This window comes from Rhododendron vialii, chromosome 8a (genome assembly GCF_030253575.1).
Source record: "Rhododendron vialii isolate Sample 1 chromosome 8a, ASM3025357v1".
In the NCBI taxonomy this organism is placed as follows: domain Eukaryota; kingdom Viridiplantae; phylum Streptophyta; class Magnoliopsida; order Ericales; family Ericaceae; genus Rhododendron; species Rhododendron vialii.
In genome coordinates this window covers 8,535,585-8,561,845 of record NC_080564.1, presented here as the reverse complement: position 1 = coordinate 8,561,845, position 26,261 = coordinate 8,535,585, and the positions used below count along the sequence as shown (strand labels likewise).

Sequence of the window (26,261 nt, the reverse complement as noted above, 5' to 3'; positions counted from 1 at the left end):
GATAAGATAGTATGGGATATTAATTAATAAGGGATGACCCACATTGATGTGATATTTATGAGGGGGGATTAAATAGTAGGTTGTTTGGATGAGGGATTAGAAAAGAGAGATTAAATAATACTTTGTTTGGATAGAGGATTAATAGGGGGTATAAAGAATTGTGGATTATATAAAAAGCTGTCAAATGACCTTTTTGCCCTTGTGCAATCCCTAAATTAATTATGTATTACGTTTTATATATAATTACAAATTTAATTATTCTTTCACAATTTAAGCCGTAATAATTTATTTTACTTATAATTTAATCAATTTAATAAGTATCAAAAATTATAATTTGTTTTTTTTAAAGTGTTTTATTTCATAATTTTGTTTATTTTGGATCAAAAGAAAGCAATAATTTCATTTTTTTAAGCACAGTGGATGGGTGGGATTGCATGGGCACACATGCACTGAATAATTTTTCCTAGTCCTTTTTATAATCTCCTTGTTACTATTGTAGACAGAGAGAGTGGGGGTGTCTATGAAATACATGGCACACATGCACCAAATAATTTTCCTACTCTCTTTTAACCCTTGTCGCTGTAAAAAGGGGGAGAGAGAACAGCGGCAGAAAAGGAAGATGAAGAAGAAGAAACAAGAACGGAGACAGCTTTCACGATCTTCGGTGCCTCCTCGCCGTTGTCACGGTACCCCTCCCTCTCTCTCTCTCTCTATTTTCCATTTTTACCTATCTGGGTGTGCATGTGTGTGATGAAGAGGCATACAGAAATGGGAGGTTGGGGGTGAGGGAAGGGCAGTGGCGGCTGCACACCCATGGAAGGGTGTGCAGTTGAACACCCTATTATTTTTAATTTTTTTTTTTACTAGTAGTAATTTTATTTTAGGTTTCTTTGAACACTTAATTTATATATTTTGAACACCCATTAGTCCAAGTGACTCGTAATTGAACACCCAATATATTATCCCAAACAAAGCTTACGCTCATAAAGAAAAAAAAAATTGTTTAGAAGAGAAAAAAATCTAATGATATCAATATCGTGCTCTGTATTTTCTCTCAAAGACAATCGCCTCCATGCTCATTTCCTCCAATCTAAATCTACTAATTTAATATTTAGGACATTAATTAACTATCGATGTTTATTTGTTTAGTTAATGGAATTATGAACAAGTTTTTTGACGAAAACTTTTGCTTATAGCAACACTCAAAGTTTTTCTAAGCGAAAACTTGCTGAGTTCACAATCTTCATTTCGATGAAAGACTACAACAACATGATGATAAGGGACAAAATAAGAGAGCATATCTCCAAATAGGCCTTTCTCAATTTATTCACACCATAATTTCTCTCGAAATGATATTTGTGCATCGATGCCTTCTATTTGCCTCAAAATATGAAAAGTCGTCAAGAACAATTGTAAAATTGCAAGTATACCTTATGATTTTTTATTGCACTATTTGTACTAAAGTATGAGATTTGGTGAAGGTGTTATTTGTTACTAAATGTACTAGAGTCAAGGTAATTTTTGAACATCCTATTACAAAATCTTGGAGCCGTACTAAAGTATGAGATTTGGTGAAGGTGTTATTTGTTACTAAAGTTATTAGAGTCAAGGTAATTTTTGAACACCCTATTATAAAATCCTGGAGCCGCCACTGGGGAAGGGGGATAAGGAGGGGTAGAATCGTCAAATTCTGAGGGGGATTAGGGGGTATAACTTATGGTCACCTCAAACCCTATCCGAAAATAATACCCCCGGTGCCCCCTTTCTCCGGTCTTAGCCAAGAACCGGTCTTCTTGAAAACCCCCCTCTTTGTGGCTCCCAAACGGAGGCAAAGTGTGGACCCAAGGTCTTATGAAGGGGTGAAAGCTAATCCCCTCCTCATAGATGCATCCAAACGACCCCTGTGTTCCATCTTTCTTTCCCTCCCTCTTGGTTAAATTCTGTACTTCATATTGTCCAAGCCCCGAGAGTTTTGTGTGTATGAAGATTCAGCGTATAGTTCGATTATTCCCCCCACAAAACTAAAACTTAAATGCACTGCATAGCATAAGATTTTTAAAGGACCAAAATCAGGAGGAAAAAAAAAGCACTAAAGACAAAAATATATCAAATTTAAGGTGGTGTTCCACTAACAATTTTTTTTACTTTTTTCCTTTTGTTCTTAAAAGTTGTCATTATTCAAAATATTTTCGTAAAAGTAAAAAAAAATTTTACTTTCTCAATTCGTTTTGTTGAAATGAATTTAACAGTCAAAAAAAATTGACCCAAGACTATCAATCGAAAAAAAAATTCAAATAAGGATAAAACGAAAAAAGTGAAAAGTTGTTAGTGGAACACTATCTAAAAATATATCAAACTTATTTTTGTCCTTCATGTCTCTTATATGAATTTTTTTAAACTTCAATCCAATTATTAATACTACCTCCGTCCCAATTTAACTGTTACTTTTGACAGTTCGGCCACTTTTCAATTGATTATATTTTGTAATTTATAATATTTTAGGTAATTTTGAAAACATTGTATTATAGAACAAATTGAGATCTATCAAATAAGATCCATATTGGATATAAAATTCATTACCAATTAAAAGATATAACTAATTTTTTTATCCAGTTAGAATAGAACTGGAATAAATAAATTAAGACGGAGGAAATACTTTTTAGATTCTTCTTGCAAAGACGAATGATTAATCTCAAAAATTAAGGCATAAAATTAAAAAAATTTGTCAAAAAAAGAATAGATACAAAAAAATTTGGAGAGAAATCCAGCAGAAAAGATAGACAACTCTACTGAACTCTCAATAGTGAAGAATCAGAACTACTGTAAATTTCCACATATTAGTTCCAGTCAATCATAGCCACAGACATAATTGAAACTTTACTACTACGCCCTACTGGGGACAATTAAATTTGGATGGAAGAAATATTAGCCGGTTAGAATATAACTAAGAACAATTAAATCCGGACGGAGAAAATATTTGAAAGGAATATTTGAAAGCTCTTCTTCCCAAGAGCTCAAAAACACAAAAGCGTACCGTTAGCAACCATCCCCCTTTGCGGATTTGCCCTAATCTAATATACTACTAATTGGCTTCAAATTTTTTTTAAGCACTAGTAATTATTAAACTAATACTCATTAAATCAAACCTTCATCATCTTCTTAAACTCCTCAAAGTTAACACACCCGTCGCCGTCGACGTCCACGGAACCGATCATCCGCGAGCAGTCGGCCAGCGAGCACTTCTCCCCCAGGCTCTTCATCACTGCGTGCAGCTCCTTTGCCGATATCAGCCCGTTCCGGTCCTTGTCGTACAGGTCGAACGCGTCGCGCAGCTCCTTGTTCGAATCCGGCGACGACGTCGCTCCGTTTCCGTGGAACTCGGTGAACTCGCGGAGGTCAATGAAGCCGTCGCCGTCCTTGTCGATCTCCGCCATCACGCGGCCGACCTCCTCCTCCGAGGTTTCGGTGCCGAGCGCCCTGAGCACCGCCGCGAACTCCGAGGCGGAGATCTTGCCGTCGCCGTTCGAGTCGAACTTTCTGAATACCTGCTCCACTTCGCTTGCGCCGCCCAGCGACGTAACGTAACCGTTGCCATTACTTTTCGCCATTGTAGAGAGGGAGTAAAGTCGGGCAGAGTTTCTGCGGGCGTAGGGTTTTCTGGTGGTGTACACTGTACATTATATATAGAGAGTGGTGGGGTATCACGCGGTTTTGAAGGTTAAAACGCGTTAACGCGTTGGAGTGTGGTGCAGTTTTTCCGTACTTGGGTCCTAGAGTACACTAACACGCTACGGAATTATTGCACGACCTTTTGAGATACTCACAGCCAAGCAGAGGTGCCGACCGCTCGATCCGACAGTTCATCTCGTAAATTGATGGCTCGAATCTTGATTGAGTAATAGATGGTTCAGATCTATGTGCATTGATTAGATTTAATCCGAATCATCTGTGCCGAGATGAAATAGCTAGATGTTGCTTGACAGGAAGTGCTTGGCGACATCTCCATTTTTATTTATTTAGATTTGTTAAAAAAAACTATTAAATAAAAATTATGGCGATCAGATATCAATAGTTAAAAAAAAATTAAATAAATTTATGTTTCTTAACAAATATGAAATATCGGTTAGTATGATTGAGAGAAAATGAATTATAAAACAAATCTATATGGATCATGTGCTAATAAATGTGTTGCTATTAACTTGAATTTTGATACAGTAATAAATTCCTCGATTGAACTACGATCCGTATTGTTATGGGTACTCTGATGTGCCTCTTCAACGCAAACTATAGTCCTAGCGTCCCTTTGTGGAGTAGGAAGAGAGAAATTATTTGCCTGATCTTCTAAGGTACTCCTATCTTATCGCTCGTTTGTGTGAAACCCACTCCAAAACTTTTGGGTAAAATATCGAAATTGTCCATCTAGTAGAACACACGGTTAGACCCTGTTTCGTACAATTTTTTTGGGATTTTTGTTATTTTTTGTCTTTCTTTACAAAAATTCGCAATTGTTAGTTTTTTGTCAAATTTTTGCTAATTATTGGTTCGTCTCACAGGGAGGAATCAAAAAAAATAATAATAATAATAACTTTTACCCAAATATTTTGAAAAAATATCCAAGATAATTTGGGGCTTTATGGCTTTATCTTGAATAATTTCGAAACTATTTGGATAAAAGTCATAATTTTTTACTTTTTTGATTTCTTTTTTCGAGACGAACTAATAATTCACAAAAGTTTGACACAAAACTAACAAATACGAAAAAAAATTGAAGTCTCGCCAAAAAAAAAAAACTATGTGAAACACAGGCTTAGCTGCATTAGGAAAAGAAATCAAATTTATTGGACATTTATAAACATTTAAACAAATCATATTTTGTTTCATGGACAGATATAGTCACCTATCTTTCCATTTTGTGAAACAAAGTATGATTTGTTTAAACTTTTATTAATATTCGATGAATTTGATTTTTTTCATCGACGTTGATTAAATAACAGATTCTACGAGACGAACAGTTTTCGATCCTCCGTATTGGCTTGGGAGTGGAATTGATCCCATGTCGCTCCGGCAACCCGAATAATCTGATCCGGGAACAAGGCATGATGAGAAATTATTCGTTGCCCATGGGGCAACACGTCATTTTTTTACGTGGTGTCTCATACCAATCATAGAATGCCTTGTGGATGAGATGTCAGTCACCATTCCACCCAAAACAACTCAAACGGAAGTCCATCACCATTTGAGCAATAATTATTACTGACATAGTCTTCTCTCTCCACTGGCAGTCTGGCACACAGTCTTCCAAGTTCCAATCTTACGGAGTAATTTCTTTCTCACTCTTTAAAATGGGCGCGTAAGATTTGAAATACTTTTTTTTTTTTTCAGTTCAAAGACGAATATTCTTACCCGTTTGGCTAAATAAGCCAATCTCCCAAAATGACAAAAAAATAACGTAAAAATACCCAATCTCCCAAAATTCTGGTATTTTTTTATTTTTGATATTTTTATTAATCGTGCCATATTTTTTGAATTAATCATCTATTTCTTGTGTCTACAAAATAAATATTCTGATCCAAAGCAAAAGAAAAAAGTTTACTTGATACAAAAAATTACTTCCTCCGTCCCTATTTAATTATCCACTACGATTTTGCGTGCATTTTAAACGGCTTATATCTCTCGACGTATAGTATGTTTTATGTTTTTGAAATCATTGTCTGATAGAAAAAAAATGAGCTCTATCAAACAAGATCCATATTGCATACTTACCCAAAAAAAATATCCATATTATATATTTTTAGCAATATACGTTGAGAAATTTAAGCAGTTGAAAATGCACGCAAAACCATAGTGGACAATTAAATAGGGACGGAGGGAGTACAAAACAATTGCTATTGTTCTAGGCATTATATGAACTTTTTTTTTGAATTTCAATCCATAGTTATACTTTTCTAAAGTAATTCAGTCGAGACTAATGAATAATCCTAAATATTACAATGAAAAGCAAACAAAAAAAATTGCAAAAAAATAACAAACACCAAAAAAATAGTGGACAAACGGTTAATCCCAATTGCGGATATAGTCGGTGTCGTCGAGAATATCATTCAAGAAAATTTCATTTTGATTGGAGATAAAATTTTAATGCCTAAACTTCTTAACAAGCCCTACAGAATGACTGGTTCGGATCATTTAGTTTTGTAATCAGTGTATGCTAATCAATTAAAAAATACCGTTTCGAAAGTTCTATGAAATTGCGTAGACATTGCCTACCTAGTGAAAAGTGACTCGCCGGATGAACTGAGCCACTGTAGAAACGTTAGCAGTTCTGTAAAATAACAATAGGTTTGGAGATAAATAATTTTGTTAGCAGTTCAAAAGATTGCAAAAAACAAAAAAAAGCAAAACTTCGTTTACATTTCGTTTATAAATAAATAGAAATGTTAGCAATTCCGATCATAATTTTATATTTTTTAAATTTCTCTCTTCGAGACAGATAATCAATCTAAAAAAATTATGCGAATCGAAAAATCAAGATTGAACTGTTAGGCAATTATATTACTACATCAAAATTCACACCCAAACACACACCCACCACTCATGTGAGTGTGAGTGTGTGTTTGAAAGTGTCACTAGAATTATTGAAAAAAAAAAAAGTAAGAGAGAATAGCAAAGGACGTCAGGGTTGAAAAGACAGGAGTAGGTAGATCATAACGCCGTTGTTTTGCCGTTTGTGTTGTTTGGGTGTATGGCCATTGAGAGTTGTTGATGTGGCAGAAGTTATGACAAAAAGTTCAAAAGACAAGTTTTGATTGGTTTGAGACACCATCTGTCAAAATTGACGAGTTGACCCAAGGGCAACGAATAATTTCTCGGGCATGATAAAGAGGGTGGCCGAAGTTATAACTTTTGGCGTGGCGTGAGATGGAACGCATTAATTTTTGGCAAAAAGTCTAATATCACCGCACGTAGGCCACGGCACATCATGTACAGCTCATTTCGGACTCCGTAAAAATATTAAAAAAAATATTTATAAATTTTAAAATAATTATTTACGAGACCCTGTAAAAAATCAAATTCAACGGATACCGATAGGTATGTTTTTTGAATTCGTAAGAGAAAATTTCGAGTTTATCCTACACATTCAGAAAACATATCTATTGATATCCGTTAGAACTCATTTTTCGCAAGGCCCCATAAACAAAAAAATAATAATAAGATTTATGAATTTTTATTTTATTTTTATAGAATCTGGAATAGGCTCCACACATATGCCGTGGCTCATGCGGTGGCCTGCGTATTTCGGAGTGGGTATGATGGTGGGAGCCAGTAGGAGTTGGACACGTTTCGCGTGATGGAGGGAGGAGGAATGGGGATCACGTGATTGCAAAGCAAAGCGAGTAGTGTGTGTTTTTTCCAGATGCACTGGACTGTATTTGCGTTGGCGTAAAGGAGAGGGATGTGTGTGGAGGCGCTGCTTTATGATAATGACTGTTACCCGTCCCAACGGCAGATTGGTCTCCCATTAAAGGTTGGTTTGTGACTTGTGTGAACCAAAAACGAGTGGACTGCTTTCCTCACTCATTATTGCATGCACAATGGGCTGGTTATAAGTACAAAAATAGAGTGCGAGAATTAATTTCTCTATTATACTTGTCTAGAGTGTCGTATTATTTAAATTTTTTTAAAATCCGTCCATAAAAAGTTACGAAAAGTAAAAAAAACCGAAATAAATTTCAAATTTATAAATTTACAAGAACGAGACCTTTAATATTTAGCCCTTTTTGAAGTTCAAAAATATGATCTGTACCGTTCATGTTGCACACTCCGTGTAGTTTGTCGTCTACGCTAAATATTACTCGAATGTATATTGGTAAAGCCATGAGCGAAGCACATTCATCTTAAAAAAAAAGTTCACGGCTGTTATGATTTTGGAAGTATACTTCAAGATAAATTTGTCGATAGTTATATGTACGTGGTATGATTTTCTGTAGACCAGCCAAACTCGACAAAACGAATAAAATCAATAATTTAGATCACTTTTTTTAGCCCGAAATAAATGGTATTATCTCGTAAAAACGAATAAAATCAAACTCGACAAAACGAATAAAATCAATAATTTAGATCAAATGGTATTATCTCGTCATGAATGGCATTTATGTTAGATTATTTAGGTTAGACCCTCTATCATGTATTATTATTACCGTCGTTTATGTTCGATGCACGAGACAAATAATAAATTTTGCGTGAGCTCGATATTTTGTAGCGGAGCTACACAAATATTTTGTCTCGTGCATCGAACGGAAACGACGCTAGTCGATAGAAAAGGAACCCGGGGTGCTTGTTTTCCCTCTGTAACATCATGTGTGTTGCATCTGTTTGATCGAGATGCAATCTGAGCCTTCCATTGCCGAGTAGGACGGTCCAGATTGGCCCAACACACATGTTGTCCCTTTAGCAGACACCCAAGAAAAGATAGTTCAAGAAAAAAATATCAATGTGAATTTTTTTGATTCCGTGCATTGAACAAATATTAAATCAAATTAAGTTACTTTTAAAAAAATTAAATCAAATTAATTTGTAAAAAAACAAAAAATAAACATTGTACTCGTTCAATGCATGCGATGCAAAATAACATTGATCTACAACACCCCCCACCCCCCACACACACACACTCTCTCTCTCTCTCTCTCTCTCTCTCTCTCTCTCATTTTTTTTTTTAAAAACTCAAAATTTTAGAAATTTAGGATTGAGTGGCTTGTGGCTTCAACTACATTTCTATAGTATATTGATTGATAGATAGATAGATTGCAAGCGATGAATTTTCCATTCCACTAACAAAATAAGTACGGAGTACTTATTTCTTATCCAATAAGAACTCATGTTCCACTAACTTTTTACCTTTTTATTTTTACATTTCAAAATCTATGTCATTTTTTGATTGCTTATATCTTTCAATCTATAATGAATTTTATGATTTTACGAATTTTGTGTAGTAGAACTAATTGAGATCTAGGAGTATCAAACAAGATCATCCATATTGAAATATTTAAGCAATCAATAATAAGTATTTATTAAAAACTCTTAGTGGAATAAGGATTCTTATTTTCCCTCCCAAAGTTGCAGAATAAGTACTTATTGAATAAGAAGGCTTAGTGACACTGACACACTCAAAGGTTGTCCTAGTGGTAAGAGCGAATGACGGACTTTGGGAGAACTCTCCTTGGTCAAGGGTTCGATTTCCCACCGGATGAGTGCCCTGATAGTAAGTGTGGAGCCATGACCAGCGTGGCCGCGCTAGTTCCCCCGAAGTTTAGGTTGCGCAGTCAGGTCCAATTGTGGCTCAGCTGTAGGGCTGTTTCTCAGTTATAAAAAAAAAAAAAAAAAGAAGGCTTACTGGAACCAGGGTAAGCAAATAAAAGACCAAAAAAAAAACACACACTCTTGTGCACTTTTTACCCTTTTCAAAACACTTTTACACACTTTTCATCCATTTTAATGGGACATTTTCTTTTATGAAAATCCTCATGGGAGGCCCATGTGATGTGCCGAAAAGAAAAAACAAAAGTAACCCAACCCAACCCATGAAAGAGGAATGGATTTGGTCCATGAGTTCCTCCATTTTCTTTGCCAACCCCTGGCCCAATACAATTCCAGGCTATCCCACCAAAATGCGCCGGGAAAATGACGGAAAATGGTGTGTTTTGATAATTAATACCCACCAATGACATTTTCAGCATTAACAAATATTCTCAGTATGTTCTTGACAGGTATTAATTATGAAAACACGTTCGGGGCCGTCATTTTCCCAAATACGCCCAACTAATCCTACTTTGGGCCAAAAACAAGGAATTGGAGAGGTTCAATTATTCAGTTCAGTTCATTGAATTCCTCTCTCTAAAAATGAGAGCCTCTCTCACTAAAATGAGTCCCAACCCTAGTGGTAACCTTAGCTTTTCCACTGTCGACCGTCGACCTTTGGAAATTTCTTTTCCTCTTAACCCTGTCTCTCCATTAATCCCCTCTTCCTGCCCCACATCCCCCTCCTTTCTTCTTCCCAATCTTCTTCTTTTCTTCGGTTAGCCTTCCATCTTTTTTTTCTCCTCTTTGTTCCCCCCGTTTCTCTCCATCTACTTCGCTACCATCTGTCGATGGAAGAGGTAGAGTTTTTGGATCTCGAAGAGGGCTCTGGAGAAACAGGGGAAGTGGGAAATCTCTGCTTGGTAGGAAAAATTCTAAACCCTAAACCCCTTAATTCCCAGGCCATGACTAATTGTTTTACGGTGGCTTGGAAAACAAGAGGTTCTTTCTCTGTGACCCCTTGGAATAACAACATCTTTCTGTTTCGGTTTGAAGATCCTGAGGACAGATCTAAGGTCCTCCAGAACAGACCATGGTTGTTCATGAACAGCTTGATGGTTCTCCAACCCTTGGTCAATGGAGTGACCATCCCAGACCATGAGTTCTATACCTATCCTTTCTGGGTCCAAATCCATGGTCTACCAGTTGGGAAAATGAACATCCCAACCCATGAAAGTGGAATGGATTTGGTCCACGAGTTCCTCCATTTTCTTTACCAACCCCCGGCTACGAAGGCCCAATACAATTCCAGGCTATCCCACCAAAATGCACCATGAAGGCTAAGAATCTGTTTTGATAATTAATATTTATTAATAATATTTTCAGTATTAACAAATATTCTCAGTATGTCTTTGACAGATATTAATTATTAAAAAACGTCATGAGCCGTCATTTTCCCAAATGCGTCCAACTACTTCTACTTTGGGCCAAAAACAGGGAATTGGAGAGGTTCAATTATTCAGTTCAAATTGGGATAGGTTTCACTTCAATAATCTGATTCGTTTCTTTCTAATAAAATTTTGGCGTAGATCAAAAGTAACAGTATGAAATATAAAACTGATCCGAGAAATATCATCACGACATGCATAATAACATCCTACATACATTATATAGTTTTACACTTTCTTCGTTCCGGAATTAAGTGTTCTTACGAAAAGACATGTAATTTTTGAATAAAAAATAAAATACTTCCGTGGTTTTTGGCACAAAATTAAAGAACTCAATTTGATTTTTAATTCAGTGCAAATAAATTGAAAAAACTATGCACATAAGTAATTTGGTGCGAAAAAACACGGAATTACTTTATTGTTTTGTTCATAAATTACACATATTTGCATAGGAGATACTTATTTTGGAGTACTGCTATTGGTACCGACGGTACCGTAGGAAAAATGCACCGACGACCACCGGAAGGCCGTCTCCGGCCACCAGACGGCCGATCCGAGCCGTTCAAAAATTTTAAAAAACAAAACCGAGTGGGGTTGTGCGAGAATCAATGGCATCCGAGGTGTGTAGGGTACTGGATCCGAGCACCCATTTTTCATCCATATATGTATATTCGTGTATATACACGAAAAATGGGTGTTTGGATCAAGTACTCTACACACCTCGGATGCCATTGATTCTCGCATAAACCCACTCGGTTTTATTTTTTAAAATTTTTGGACGGCTCGGATCGGCCGTCCGGTGGCCGGAGACGGCCGTCTGGTGGCCGTCGGTGTATTTTCCCTACGGTACCGTCGATATCAATAGGATTTTCGCTTATTTTGGGACAGGGGAGTAGTTACATTCACGGAAAAAAAAATGAATTCGTTTCTTTTAAAACACTGTTGTTTCATATATGGAGCTATCGATCTCGATTAAGTTTTTTGTTTTTTTTGTTTTGGTAATATATGGTGTCTCGGATCAGCTTGCGCGCATCTCAGACTAATCTCTATAGTTCCTTCCACTCCTACAACCGTTTGGTAATGCAGGGTACACGCATCTTAGACTAATCTCTACAGTTTCTCCCATAATCATTTCACACGCTTATACGTAGAGATAAAATGACCCAAAAAATTATTAATAAAAAAATTTGAACCTAAAACTTTAAAACGAAACAACACCTAAGTCTCCAGCCAATTCGTCGATACCGCCAAATCTTGATTTTAGTTACACGAATGAAAGTAAACAGAGGACTCCTGAGTACTGAAATCCCCGAGAGTCAACAGTCAAGAGCTCCCTCTGCTAACAGACTGAAAGGTCGTTGGCCGGCAGGACGGTCCAAAAACTCCGACAGACTGCAAACTGCTGCTACTACTCTTCTCTCTTCGCTTTCTCCGCCTCTCTCTCCTCTCTCTCCAAAAGAGCTACCACTGTACCCCAGCTCAAAACTAGGGTTTGTTCCTCTCAACCTGAACTTCCACTCCAGTGCCAACACAACACCTCTAACCAAAGCTCATCCGATTAGGCGTTGAATATCAAAACGAACTCTTTGTGTTCGATCAATTGTCTTCGCATCTACTGATAGTCTGGTTTTATGGCCCTGCATTCATTCTCCCTGTGCTTCAGCGGCGTGCCTTCGAACACTTGGCCTTCTTCCTCTTCTTCTTCTTCTTCGTGTTCGCCTATTTTCAGGCGATGTTTAGTCAACGTATCGGCCTTTTCTTCTCCGCCTCCCACTGCGCATGCGAGATGTCAACTGAAAGGTAATTGTTTATTTTTTTAACTTCCGAGAGAAAATTATTTTGATTATCTAGAGCCTGTGGCTGTATTCATGTATTTTTTAACTTCCGAGATAAAATTACTTGAATCTTGTGGTTCCATCAATTTGCTACTGTTTGGTTTTTCAGTTGTCAACGTCTATGGATGATTTTTATGCTTCAGTTAATAAGCTCGACGCAATAAATGAATTTTGGATATTCATATAATCTCTCGTTAGGTTGCAAGTGAGTTCATAATTGGACTTTGAGAGGTGATGTGAATCCTTCAAATTATATAAGCGGGCACGTTTGGAAAGGCTATGGATCCACATTCCACGGTGAACTTATTATTATTATTTTTTGGTTCGACAGTTAAGGGTGTCTGGGCCAGCTTATATGCACCCCTACTATTCCCTTTCCCAGTCCGGTCAAAGGCAGACCCACCATGCCGGGACTAGGGGATTCACAATGGATTTCTCTCTTGCTACTTGGCCCAAGGAGATTGCCAAGTTTCGAACTCAGGATGTCTGGGTTTACATCTTATCCCTGTTGCCCATTTGAGCTGCCCCTTGGGGTTGGTGAACTTATTGAATCATAAGTACATAGATGCATTTGGATAGTTGCAGAACGCTAAGGTGTTGGGCTCAATGTCCAGAGTTCTATATCAGGAATCTTAGTTCTGTGTTTGAATATGAAAAATGCAATAGACAAAAGGGTTGGAAAGAAAAGGGGAAAATACAAATTTAAAAGGAGGGCGGGGGGGGGGGGGGGCTGTAACTAAATTAGCCATGGACTGAAATGGCCGATTTTCAGGAAAGATAATTACTCATGGAGATGTAGAACATTAAAAAAAAAAAAAAAAAATCTATTTGGTACAGACTGCGGTACCAAATTTTCAGTTTGGCTCTTCTTCTTTTTTCATGAAACTCTGTCAACTTTGTTTTTCTATTTTAGGAAAGGCATTTCCGAGCACTGAGGGGGTACCTCAAGGAAATGAATCCCCCCTTGTGGTTTGCTTTGGAGAGATGCTAATCGATTTTGTTCCAACAACAAGTGGGCTCTCATTAGCTGAAGCACCTGCATTTAAGAAAGCTCCTGGAGGGGCACCTGCTAATGTTGCTGTCGGTATTGCTCGTCTTGGTGGTTCATCTGCTTTTATTGGCAAGGTATTGTTTGGAACATATTAAGATTGACTACTTTGTTCCTGATCTGCAGAACTACTGTGAAGTTATTCCCCCTTCATTAGTCCAAAATGTTTGTACAATGGCCGGTATATCTCAGCCTATTACCATTATCGTGTTCCTTGTGTGGCCTTGTCCAACTAGTGTTATTTCAGTTGAACTGCAAGTTAACATGTCTTTCTGTATTATCTCAGCCTATTTGAAATTTGTTCTCCGTAGCCTCTAGGGAAAAAAAAAATTATGAGCTTGTCCAAGTTTCTTTATTTGTTGATCTGATTCTTCTTCAACCTTTTCCAAATCTTCACATATGCATGCATATATTAGGTGTAATGGAATCCAATTGCAGCCTCTGTTGTGCCAATGTAGTTCGAGCCTACTAACTCAGTTATATGGAGTTCTGTGCACCTAAATTGGATAACACTGTATCTGATTACCCTAGTTGGTCTGTCCTTTCGACACTTTCGAATCATTTTTATTTGAGCACTCCTACTGTTTCTGGTATTTGTTTTTCTATTGAAGAAATAGGTTCTCTGGATATTTCGTGGATACACTTATCTACAGTCTGTACCATCCCTATTATGGCTGTGAAGAAGTCATCTAGAGTGATCAACGTCTTATTTTTATTTGTTCGTGAATCTGAAATGCAATTTACCTTGGTGATCTTTTAGGCGGTGAACTGTTTTCTGAACTGTATTATGAGAATCTATTCTCCGTACAATTGAAACTTCGTATCTACTTGCTTCTTCAGCTTCAACCTCAGTTGTATCTCAAAATTGGTTTTCCAGGAATAGTTTGTCATGTTGTTGTCAATAGAGGTAGTTCAAAACAAACCAAAAATATTTGTTTCTTGTGTGACAGAAGTCATTGACCATGATTCCTATTTAATATGAATGTGAAATACTATTCACACCCGTTGATCTTCCAAGCTGCGAACTCGTTTCTAAACTGTACTTTGAAAATCTAGCTCCAGTTGAACACAGTATCTATCAACTTCTTCAGAGCTTTAACCTAAATTGTATCTCAAATTGGTTTTCCATGAACAGCTTGTCATGTGCTTGTCAATGCACATAATTGGAAAAAGACAATAGTTTCTCATGTTACTGAGATGGTTCATGTGTATACAATGTGCACAGGTGGGGGAAGATGAGTTTGGCTACATGCTTGCTGAAATTTTGAAGGAGAATAAGGTAAACAGTGAAGGGATACGCTTTGACCCTGGTGCCCGAACTGCTTTAGCATTTGTCACACTGAGAAGTGATGGGGAACGTGAGTTTATGTTTTATCGGAATCCTAGTGCCGATATGCTGCTTCAAGAATCCGAACTTGATTATGACTTAATTAGGAAGGTATGTGAGGAGTACTTGGACACTTAAAGCAAGAGGCAAAGCATGGCGTGAAAGAAAACCATAAGTAGTTTTCTAGTATGATTACATGATATCAAATGCAATTTTATGTGGATATTTTGCGATATGAGTTTAACTTTCACACACATAAAGTTGTTAACTATATGATGAGGATATTTCTGATAAACAGGAGTCAGGAATTATTTAGAATTACTCATGCTGTGCTGCATAAAAATTGGAAAGAAAAACAAAAAACTAACTTCAATGCCTACCCATCTTATCCTTATAACCATGTCGATATTTCATGGAAACAGTTACCAACTTTTGTCAGATAATGAATAACAAAACACTTTAATGCCTAGATTCTTTAAATTTGCTCCCGCTGAACAAGTGATTTATTTCTTGAGATGTGGAGCAATTGATAGAATTGGACCTTTCAGTTACTTGTGTTTTAATTGTCATATTTTTTGGCACTGTTCTCCGAATGAGCTTGTCTTGGGTAGCTTGCTAGGAGGTAATGCTTGTGGGGTTCTTAGCCTGTAAGAAGTTTTTGAGTCAATTGATTCAATTCTACCTTTTTTTTATTTCTCTATGTTACAGGGAAAAAAAACTCCTAATCTCCTTGTACTATTAGCACTTTCGTGTAAAACTCAGTTCCCATACAATTTCATTCATTGACCTCTCAAAATTAGCTCTCCACCTCTCTTTGATTTCCTCTTCTTTTGCCAATTCTCGTGAACCTTCATTTTTTGTACATCTAATGTGATTCCAATTCCAGTTTTCCTCTCCCGTAACTTAGCATGTTTGTATGTAATGTTTTATAATATCTCTAACGGGCTTTTTTTTGTGTCTTTTCTTTTTGTTTCTTTCCGGACTTCCATATATATGGTTTTTGGCCTTCAAAACTTTCCTCAGTTCTAGTCTTTTGCTGTGCTTTATAGCATGCCCCTTTCCTTGCTACATATTCATTATCCACAAGCCACCCCTGTTTATCTTTACTGAAGGGTCAATGGGCCATTTGTCTCTTGACTCGCCACGTACCTCCATCCTTTTAACAGGCTTATCATATTCCCCATTCATTCTACTCATCGTCTAAATGCTATGGCTTTCTTTGAGCTTTCGTCTTTGCACAGTTCTACTTTCTCCCCTTTTAAAGGCCATTAGATGTTCTTCAATAAAGCACTAAAAATCGTAGAATAACTTTGTGTGCCCCATTTTTCGTACAGTCACAGCATTGTCAATGGTATTTCTGGACAGGTTGCGCATATCGAAATCGAAACATTGTCGCATAAAAAGTTTTTTGTGTTTCTTGATATTCATATGAATGTCTTCTTTCTGATAAATATGTTCAGACATATTTATTATGCATGTGCACTACAGCAAACCTCTATCTACAAATGAATACAATATAGTTTACACACACACACACACACACATATATATACATGCATTCTTTCTTAATGTCCAGTTTGTTTAGAAATATCTGGTAATATGTTATATACTCTGGCAGGCAAAAATTTTTCACTATGGTTCCATAAGTTTGATAACAGAACCATGCAAGTCTGCTCATATTGCTGCAGCGAAAGCTGCCAAAGATGCTGGTGTGATTTTGTCTTACGATCCTAATTTGAGGCTTCCTCTGTGGGAATCTGAAGAGAGTGCCCGAGAAGGGATTTTGAGCATATGGGAGATGGCTGATATAATTAAGGTAGTCTTCCCTTTAAAAACATCATCCTGACATTTTGTCTATCTGGCTTTTTTGCAATCCTTTGTCATAGGTACGAATAAATCACAATAAACAAAATGTTCTCAGAAGCTCCATTTCTGCTGATTGTGTTAATTTTACTAACCAGGTAAGTGAAGAAGAGGTTTCTTTCTTGACTAAAGGGGACGATCCATCTTATGATGTTGTTGTTCGTAAATTGTTTCATCCAAAGCTTAAATTGCTTGTTGTCACTCAAGGCCCAGAGGGTTGCCGGTACTTCACAAAGGTAAGCCCTCCAAATAGTTATTATTTGTTAGATTGAACAAATGCTGAAAAGCTCTTTTTGGTGTTTTACCTGTCTGTTTGGTTTCATCTATTTCCTTTGATAAGTGGAAATGAGAAACCTGTCGTATTGTTTGAAGATAGGTGCACTTGTGCTTGTTTGGTTTCCTCTATTTCCTTTGATTAGTGGAAATGAGAAACCTGTCATATTGTTATGAAGATAGGTGCACTCAGCTTGCATTTTGGCATAATGTCCTTGCTTTGGAAATGAAACTAAGAAGGTTTCTTCTTTTCTACACAAAACTAAAAGATTCTCCTTTTGAAGAGAATATCAGGCAGTCATTATGTTTGTCGGCATAAGCAATCGTACTTTGAGTCTTTGACATTGACAACTAAGCAAATATGGGAGAAGTCATTTTTCTGTATCATATCATGTTTACCTCATTCTTGAAGAGAAGATAGGATTGTAAAGCTTGAGAGCTGAACTCACCTAGACTGGTGTTGTCACCAAGGGACCTACACTCGACCTTGTTGAACATCAACCATTCTCTAGAATCTTAGTTTGTATGCTTAAAGGTTGCCCTCTCTCTGGTCTTTCCTCTGCTCCCTGCTCCATATCCGATACCCACACAAGAAAGATTTTATTCACACGCGCCTATCCCTTCCACCTGCCAAAGATAGAACGTAGACTCTCTTCCCAACCGCCTGTCCGCTCTCCACAAGGAAAAGATAGTGAAATGACCTCAGAAACCACTAGAGATATTATCTTGGGGTGGAGGGCGTATGGGCGGTGGCTCTCTTCAGGGCAGCTCCACTATATCTCATTGTCCCAAGGAGGTTCACATATATTTGATTTTTCTTGGAATATATTGTCAACACTTGATCATTCATATGTAGCTAAAGGAAATAAAAATTCACTTAAATTTGTGAATAAGTAAACAATATAACTCAACGAAACAAAATAAACCAGACCCAATAAAAAAAAGCAAAATAAATATGTTTGTTTGATATAGGGCTTTGTATACAAAAAATTTCTTTACATTTTTGTTACCACTAAATTAAAATCCTAGAGCCGCCGCTGGCTCTCTTTCTCGTACATATGTTTTTGCTGGTGGCACTAGTGATCTACCAATTCATTTTTGCATTGCTCAGCTCCATTTTTTTTAACTGTCATCACTTATAACTGTGCGTCTGAAGCTGGCTGGAGTTATGTGTTCTTTCAGAAGTTCACTGGCAGAGTTACGAGTTTAAAGGTGGACGCAGTGGACTCTACAGGAGCTGGAGATGCTTTTGTGGCTGGAGTATTAGCACAACTGGCTGAGGATGACACATTGCTAGAGGTACTGTTTTCATTGAAGTAATTAATCAGACATGAAGTGGGTACAAACACAAAGTAGGTTAGGATCACGAATAGAGCGAACACAACACAAGGAATATATTATTGCTTAAGTCTGAGGATACATTGGTGAAAGCCTCCTCTTTTATAATGAAGAGAGGCCTGGAAGGTTCCTAGATACATCATGACTACTACTATTACACATGGGATACATCATCATGGCATCTTGAAAAGCTAGACTAATAATTTCACATACAGACACTACATATTTCACCACTTCCCAAAAGTAGTAAGCTACTTTATTTCACCACCCTACTTTATATCACACCACACTACTTTATATCACACCACATCACACGAAAGAAACAACTGGCATGAGCATATGGTCGTCACTCCGAATAATTGTACTTAATAATGCTCAGCACCATGTTTTAAACATGTGTACTGGTCAGGCTCAGCAAGAAAGCATTTGCTGGTTAGCCTTTTCTATCCGACATAACATGGATAAAAAATGGTGAGGATCATCTTTGAGAAGGGGAAACAAAAATAGACGATGTTAGAGCCTGCTACTAGCATTCACCTGGAAAATGGTAGATCTTTAGGAAATCCACCTCTACCCTAAAAGCCTGCTAAAATGATACCGCTTTTAGAAAAGTTGTATTTTGTTCAATATCTCCTCTTTCTCACTCGGACGCGTGCAGAAAACATACACCTAGCTGCCTAGAGAGCAGTACTGATACATACAGCAACTACATGTTTTGGATAGTTTTTCCATATTGACAGATGTCAGAAACTTCTTGTGGTAATCATAAATGAGAATGTCCTAGCACAAGGGTCGGTAAGCAAAATATGATTACTGAGAGTTCTATTCAGTCTTTTATTAGGCATTTCCCTTTGGGTTTTTCTTTATCAGGTGAAAATACTCAATTGTAGAATACGTTTGCCTGTATCCATTTCCCGTGTGTATTATTCATGGTATTCTTCTTGGTGCAAACTGTGCATTGTAAATTTGGATTTGCCAGTATGCACGGAAAGTTTTTCTTTGGCAAATTGATTCAGGTCTCTTTCTCATTTCATTCTGCCCAACATTACTGGAAAATCTGAATATCTTTCAGGACGAGAAGCGACTAAGAGGTGCTCTATGGTTTGCAAATGGTTGCGGTGCATTGACTGTCAAGGAGAGAGGTGCAATTCCAGCTTTGCCAACTAAAGAAGACGTGTTTGCTGCCATACTTGGCTCAGGAAATACGTTCTGATCAACTGCTCTGTAATTATTCTACTCTGTAAGCATTTTTCTTGTTTCGTTTTGATGATATTGGGCAAAGAACTTCACATTCAAGCAGATCCAAAAAAATGGCATGCATTTATCCTAGTTTCATGTGCATTGTCTGGGATTTTTGAGAACCTCCTCTTGTAATTACTTTGATCCTCTTTTTCTACTACTCCAATAAGCAGAATTTTGTATCCATGAATTTCTGGTGAACAGTCTCTCACTTTTCTTCTTTTATGATTTCTCTGCTTATTTTCTCCCCTTTATGTTTCACAAGTCTCTTATTGGTGATCTAATGTGTGCTACTTTTAGGCCCCAATTTGTAAATTATCTATGCGTAAAAAATCACTTTTACTATCTGTTAATCGTAGTGATCGTTACCATATGGGGCTGGCTTGGAAGAAGCCCTTTCTTTAATGTTTGACACATTCAGGGTTCCAAACGGACCGATCGGATCAGAAAAGTCGAATTCTGGTATGGTATGATCCATAGCTGCATCGTGAGAGGATGGGATGTGGTATGGTATGATCCATAGCTGCATCGTGAGAGGATGGGATATACGAGAACATCATTCAAGCGAATCCTTATTTCAATGTCCGCTGCAAACTTATTTCCTCCTTCCAACAGTTGTTGAAATCTAATCCACAGCTTATAGTGAAGGAAAAAACATCTAAAATTAGCTTCATTCCTCAGGCGATCCGACATTGCCTCCCCGAGGCCAGAGGACAACCACACCCTCCTCTATAAAACTCTAATAAGTCACTCCATCTCCCAAACCCTCAACAGAAATACCGAAACCTAATTTCCAAAACAAAACACCTCCTAACGCAGCCACAACCAAATAATGGCTGAGGATACTCAACAGGACAAGGCGGAGCGCGAGCGGATCTTCAGGCATTTTGATGCCAACAGGGACGGCAAAATCTCTTCCACGGAGCTCGGGGAGGCCTTGAAGGCGTTGGGCTCCGTCACGGCAGACGAAGTCAAGAGAATGATGGTGGAGATCGATACTGACGGCGACGGGTTCATTTCGTTCGAGGAATTCATTAGTTTCGCCAGAGCCAACAAGGGCCTCGTGAAAGATGTTGCCAAAATATTTTGAGATTGACCAAATAGTAGGGTACACAGATAACACGTCCTAGAAAAGTTAAGAAAACTAGACCGAAAATTAACATGAGGTGATGTGTTGTGTGCACGTTTTCTATCGCAACCGTATGAAAGACGGTTCCAAACTTCATCTCTGCCCTATGCCTTCGAATGCCAAAAAAGATTGTTCAGTCTGCAAAACAAGAAGTTTAAAAAAAAAAAACACACATTTATTTTCAAGAAAAATTTTAACTTTTTTTTTTTGATAAACTAAAAGAAATCATTGATACTCCATACTATTAAGCAACTAGCGAAAAAAAGTTTGAAATTTTTTCCGAAAAAAAAGTACTATTATTTTTAAGTTCTTATTTTGCAGACCGGACAATCTTTTTGGAACGGAGGTAGTATCATTACTTCATCCGTCAATGCTGTCTTGTGGCTTTCATTTCATAGGTTTACCTGTCCCTTTTATTACACAACAGATTGGTATTTTTTATGTACTTGTGCTCCATATGCCATCTTAGTTAAGTTTATTATCACGAATATAATCGGCTGACCCAATTATTTTTTAATCTTATTTACATATGGTTGTTCTTTGGACCGTTTACTTACCTCCTTTTTTTTTCTTTTTTCTTTTTATAACTTCACGTTTGACAAACAGGACCCTTCTTCTTGCAGTAAAGAGAAAACAAATGAAAGAAAGAAAAAAATGTGCAATTGATAATTTCCTTAGAGGTTGGATTGTCTCCAATCTCTAACTGCCCAATTTCAAATTCACAGGCTCAGGGGACTCTTTGCCGTTGATAATTTCCTTAATTTTTTAGTTGTGTGTCAACTACTCTGGCGTTAAAAATGATGATTCCAGAGGGCTTGGCGGTTTTAAGAATGGTTTGGGTGGAGTTTATTTTAGCCTTCAATGAGCCAAACCGTTCGCTTATTAGAATTCATCGAATACATCAATCATGATCGAAATAGCTACTGAATATCAGCCTATACATGATCAACATATTTATCTTGAGATAAATAGATTCTTATCCAATGCGACAGTCTATTTCGCTCAAGATAAATGTGTTTCAAAATCATACTTAACGCACTTCAATCACCTGAGCTTCGGCAAGGTTCATGTTCTCTACGAGGGAAACGATTCTGACCATCAAAGTGGCCCGAAAGAGGCCCAAATACCGAAACTAGACGGTCCGAAGGGACCGACGAGAAGTCGAACCCTAAATAGACAGACACACATTCTTCCATTCTTTATTCACCTCAAGTTTCCCATGCATACGCACCCCATGCCGACCACCACACGAAATGCAAAAGTCCGAAAAAAATTAAATATATTTTTTAAGAGAAAATTGCAACACGAGAGGGAGATTTTTTTTTTTAAAAAGTAAAAACTATTTGATCATCTCTTTCATCTGAAAGCAAGAAGACCTGTAAACAAGCTAGAAATCGCTCACGACACAACCATTCCTATATACAACTTCGAAGCTATTTTCATATCAACACTTTGCGCGCAAAGTGCGCAACCAACAGAATAAAACCAGAGGCGAAAAAAATCAAAAGAACAAAGAAAAAAAAAGATTGCTCTGTGCGTTTATGTTCACCGGCTAAGTCACATCATTCGCATGCGGGTGTGCGAGTGAGAGGGTGAAAGCGTTTTTGAAACACATCCCAGAATACTAAAATCCGCAAGAGTGGGGATTGAGAGCGGGAGCAGAGAGCATTTGGAAGGATTATTTGACTAAGTTCACCGGCAATAAACAAGATCATCGTCTTCAAACTCTGAAACTCCTACCATCGCCAACGCTAAATGACTGTTCATCTCGCTTTTCGTCCGTTGAAACAGAGGGTTACCAATCATGCTACCGCTACTTGGAAAGCAGGACTTCTTCAGGGTAGACGTATTAAGTGATTGTTCTCCTCTTATTATTGTGATAATCTGATCGATGTCAGGTCTCCGGGATTCTTCGCTGTTTATGCAGGCAGCTGCGGCTTCTACCATCCGGGCTATTTGTTTTGAGTTTTTAGGAGTGAATTTGAGCTGTGGATCAACTAAACGTTCGATGGCGCCTTGCTCTAACAGTGGCTTTGCCTGCAAAGGAAGAAGAACCCAACATCTTTTAGTACGTTAATCAACAACGATTATCGCTTCTGATACATTTAAAGCACACCTTACGATATATACCCACAAAACTCAAATAACTGAATCATAACAAAGGTCACTTTCGCGAAAAAAAAAGGGAAAAAAATATCGTAGCATAATGATGGAACCATATTGCCACATAAAACGATCGAATGAATGTGATTAAGCAGAAACCGGAAAAAAGTTTCCAGACCTTATAACTGAGTATTGGAAGGTAATAAGAACCACAGATTCAACTGTCAGAAAGTTGACTGAATGTGATTAAGCAGAAACCAGAAAGGTGACATACCCACACGACCAAGTTTTCTTCCCCTGGACCGATCGGCTTCCGCCCACTTATAAGTTCCAAAAGGACCACCCCAAAGGCATAGACATCAGTTTTATCAGATACCTTCCCATGCTGGAAATATTCAGGGGCCAAGTAACTGTAAAATTAACTAAAAATTTCAGGAGATGGAAGAAAACAAATGACCGTCAAACAAGAAACAAAAAATGGGATAGTAATTTTGCTTCATTCTAATTTGTAAGTCTTCTTGAGAATGAGATCATACCCAAATGTTCCCTTCACAGTTTTACAAAGGAAAGGTACCGAAGGTGCAGTAGTCCATGTAGCTAATCCAAAGTCACATAACTAGAAATACCAATGATATTGTTAGCATATTACGAGAACACCAACAAAAATAAACCGAATTCTAATGATCCATCGTTACCTTTGGCATTTTCTTAGAAGATAGAAGGATATTCGAGGGTTTAATGTCCCTGTGAACCACACATCTCTCCGCTCCGTTGTGCAGATAACCGATGGCCTCAGCTATTCCGATGGCAACCTTATACCTCACGGAAAATGGAAGTGATGGACCGCCCTTCACTCCCCTCTTCTTGTCTGCAAACGGGTATACCCAGAGTCATGTAACTTCAACAAAAATGAAGCCAATTGTCCACTTATAAGACAAGCGATTATTCATAATACCATGCAAATACCGCTCTAAGCTTCCACCGGATACATATTTGTAGACCAAAAACAAACCCTCATCAGGATCAATGCAAAACCCCAAAAGAGGAACGATGTTTGGGTTATGGAGTGAACTAGAAATCATCAGTTCTCTACAAAATGCCTTTGAACATTCCTTATCTTCCTTATCCAACCGCTTAATCGCTACAGTGGCCCTCAAAAACCCAACTCTCCCTTTGAAAACACAGCTCAATGCTCCTCTGCCCAAAACCCTGCCTACCGACAACAACAAAATCAATCACAATCAACAACAACAAACCCATAAGCAAGAATGAAAATAATTCAAAAAACAAACAAACCCGATTCAATACCTTTAGAAAAATTGCGAGTAGCATATAGGATTTCACCATAGGAGAACCTAATCAAGGTGTGAGCCACAGGAGAGATACTACTCTCCAGTGACTCAATTCTTTTCCATTTTAGCTCACGAGAACGAGAGTCAGTCAATCCATTGTCCAAATTCACCATCAAGACAGTCGCAGAAGAGGGATTGAGATTAGCCACATTCATCGATTCGAGTTCAACTTGGGAGCAGAAACTGAACCTGAAAAAGGACACCTCCAAGTTAGACCTTCTACCTGGAGTGAGAGGTCTACGCGATTCTTTCATACCAAATCTTTTTACTGAAAAATTTCAGAAACAAATGAGTAAGGATTGGCAGAAGGCCTCATATCTCTCTGTGCGAATTCGACCCAACCCGCACAATCACGCACCAAGAATCAATCAAGAAAGAAAAAAAAACAAGCAAGAACGCAAAGAAACGACACAGAGATTTGAACTTGATATTCTTGTTGTGTAACTGTGTATCAAAATCAAATGAAAGAAAAGGAAAAGAAGTACATCGGCTGCGAAAAAATCAAGAAAGAACACAAAGAAACGACATAGAAATTTTTACGTGATTCTCCAGTTGTGTAACTACGTATCGAATTAAAAAAAATAAATAGTACATTGTGTTTTTGACATTCCTAACATGTGATTACCCCTAAAAAAAAGAGGAAATTTTTACCCCAAAGAAAAAAACAGAAACCTGAAAGAGGAGTGCACTGATTGTGGGTCAGCACTAGTCAAATCTGGGCCAGATTCAGCAAGCAACCACGCCTTGTTGTGCTCTGAATTGCTGCTACTCTTCTTCTCTCTCTTCTCCCTCTGATTTTTGGAGCGAGATTGAGGAAGAATACAGCCCAACCCAAATTCCCAAATCATCTTATACAACAAAGATTTAATCTTTAGTTCATTACTACAGTCACAGTCACTACTACTTCTGCTACTATCAGTGGCTACAGAGGAAGTAGTAGGAGCGATTTGGTTGTGAAGATGAGGGTACGCAAAGTTAATTGGGTAACTACCTCGGGAAGCCCCCATTTTGAAGCAGATCTCTATGAGATCACAGAAACCCAGAAACCAAAAAAGTTTGACAGATAGTGAAGGGAATAATAAAAGGTAGAGAGAGAGAGAGAGAGAGAGAGAGAGAGAGAGGTGGGGAGTTGCTTTGCTTGTAGTAGGGGAGAGAATGTCACAAAAGAGAAAGGGAAAAGGGGGTAAATTGATGTTTTCTATTTCTTGATCTGAAACTGTTTCGGGAGATTGTTAATTGGGGTTTTTGTGTATAATATATATGCGTAGGTGGGCAAGTGTGGTAGATTGTATACGTCGTTAATGGGAGAAGGTGTAGGAATATGATGCAGAGAAAACTTTTAATAAATGGAGGAATGTGTTGTAATATATGGAGGGTGGAAAGCGTGAACTGATGGAGAGAGAATGGGAGATTCTTGGTGCTGAAAGGCAACCAGAACCTACAACGGTAACAGAGAGAGAGAGAGAGGGGGGCTAGGTGAATAAACTGATCAAGGAAAAGGTAGGGATGCTTATGGCTCACTGGTTTCATGAGTAGTACTAAAATATGACTGCAATTCAACCCACGTGAGATATAGAGAGAGAGAGGGGGAAGGTGTGGACTGCATTTTTTTTCATAAATTCGGACCCACTTTCTAAAAAATTAACTAATCTTAGGAAATCAATTCCACAGCCTACTTGTCAGAGCTTTAATTAAAATCAAAATAAAACTTTATATAAATTGATTTTAAAGCAGTTGATATCATTTTAAGAGGTTTCAAACCTGAAATCTATGGTGGGAGAAAAAGACGAGGACTGCATGTTTTAAGGAAAATAGGAGAAACTTGTTGAGTAATCATATAAAGTAATCAAGAACCATAAACCAGTTAAGCAAAAAGAGAGGAGGAGGATATCCGTGGTTTGGTGACCAATCAAAGCCATACCCCACAGCCAACCACCACCCTTACCCTTGACAAAAGCAGAGCCTGGGAATGAAAATTAATAAGTGGAGTAGTATCTGACTAGGAGTGTGTCATG

The 26,261-nt window shown here is 37.7% G+C and overlaps 4 protein-coding genes across 4 annotated transcripts; 2 read left to right on the top strand and 2 right to left on the bottom strand.

Annotated features, from left to right (window-relative positions):
- Positions 1-2,804: 2,804 nt before the first annotated feature.
- Positions 2,805-3,784, bottom strand: LOC131335621 (probable calcium-binding protein CML18). The gene has a single exon (XM_058371070.1). It carries the CDS (start codon positions 3,606-3,608, stop codon positions 3,141-3,143), a length of 468 nt encoding a protein of 155 aa, XP_058227053.1. The 5' UTR covers positions 3,609-3,784; the 3' UTR covers positions 2,805-3,140.
- An 8,188-nt stretch (positions 3,785-11,972) lies between these two features.
- Positions 11,973-19,852, top strand: LOC131335619 (probable fructokinase-6, chloroplastic). Its single transcript, XM_058371068.1, has 7 exons — positions 11,973-12,539; positions 13,488-13,699; positions 14,848-15,060; positions 16,568-16,765; positions 16,911-17,048; positions 18,268-18,384; positions 19,496-19,852. The coding sequence occupies exons 1-7, from the start codon at positions 12,371-12,373 to the stop codon at positions 19,634-19,636; spliced, it is 1,188 nt and encodes a 395-aa protein (XP_058227051.1). The 5' UTR covers positions 11,973-12,370; the 3' UTR covers positions 19,637-19,852.
- Positions 19,853-20,407: 555 nt separating this feature from the next.
- Positions 20,408-22,111, top strand: LOC131335620 (polcalcin Bet v 4-like). Its single transcript, XM_058371069.1, has one exon. The coding sequence runs from the start codon at positions 20,495-20,497 to the stop codon at positions 20,750-20,752; it is 258 nt and encodes an 85-aa protein (XP_058227052.1). The 5' UTR covers positions 20,408-20,494; the 3' UTR covers positions 20,753-22,111.
- Positions 22,112-22,152: 41 nt separating this feature from the next.
- LOC131335618 (probable serine/threonine-protein kinase PBL7) lies at positions 22,153-25,772 on the bottom strand. Its single transcript, XM_058371066.1, has 7 exons — positions 24,919-25,772; positions 24,203-24,435; positions 23,850-24,107; positions 23,590-23,762; positions 23,431-23,510; positions 23,169-23,304; positions 22,153-22,828 (listed from the first exon to the last, which is right to left on the bottom strand). The coding sequence occupies exons 1-7, from the start codon at positions 25,251-25,253 to the stop codon at positions 22,484-22,486; spliced, it is 1,560 nt and encodes a 519-aa protein (XP_058227049.1). The 5' UTR covers positions 25,254-25,772; the 3' UTR covers positions 22,153-22,483.
- Between the last annotated feature and the right edge of the window lie 489 nt (positions 25,773-26,261).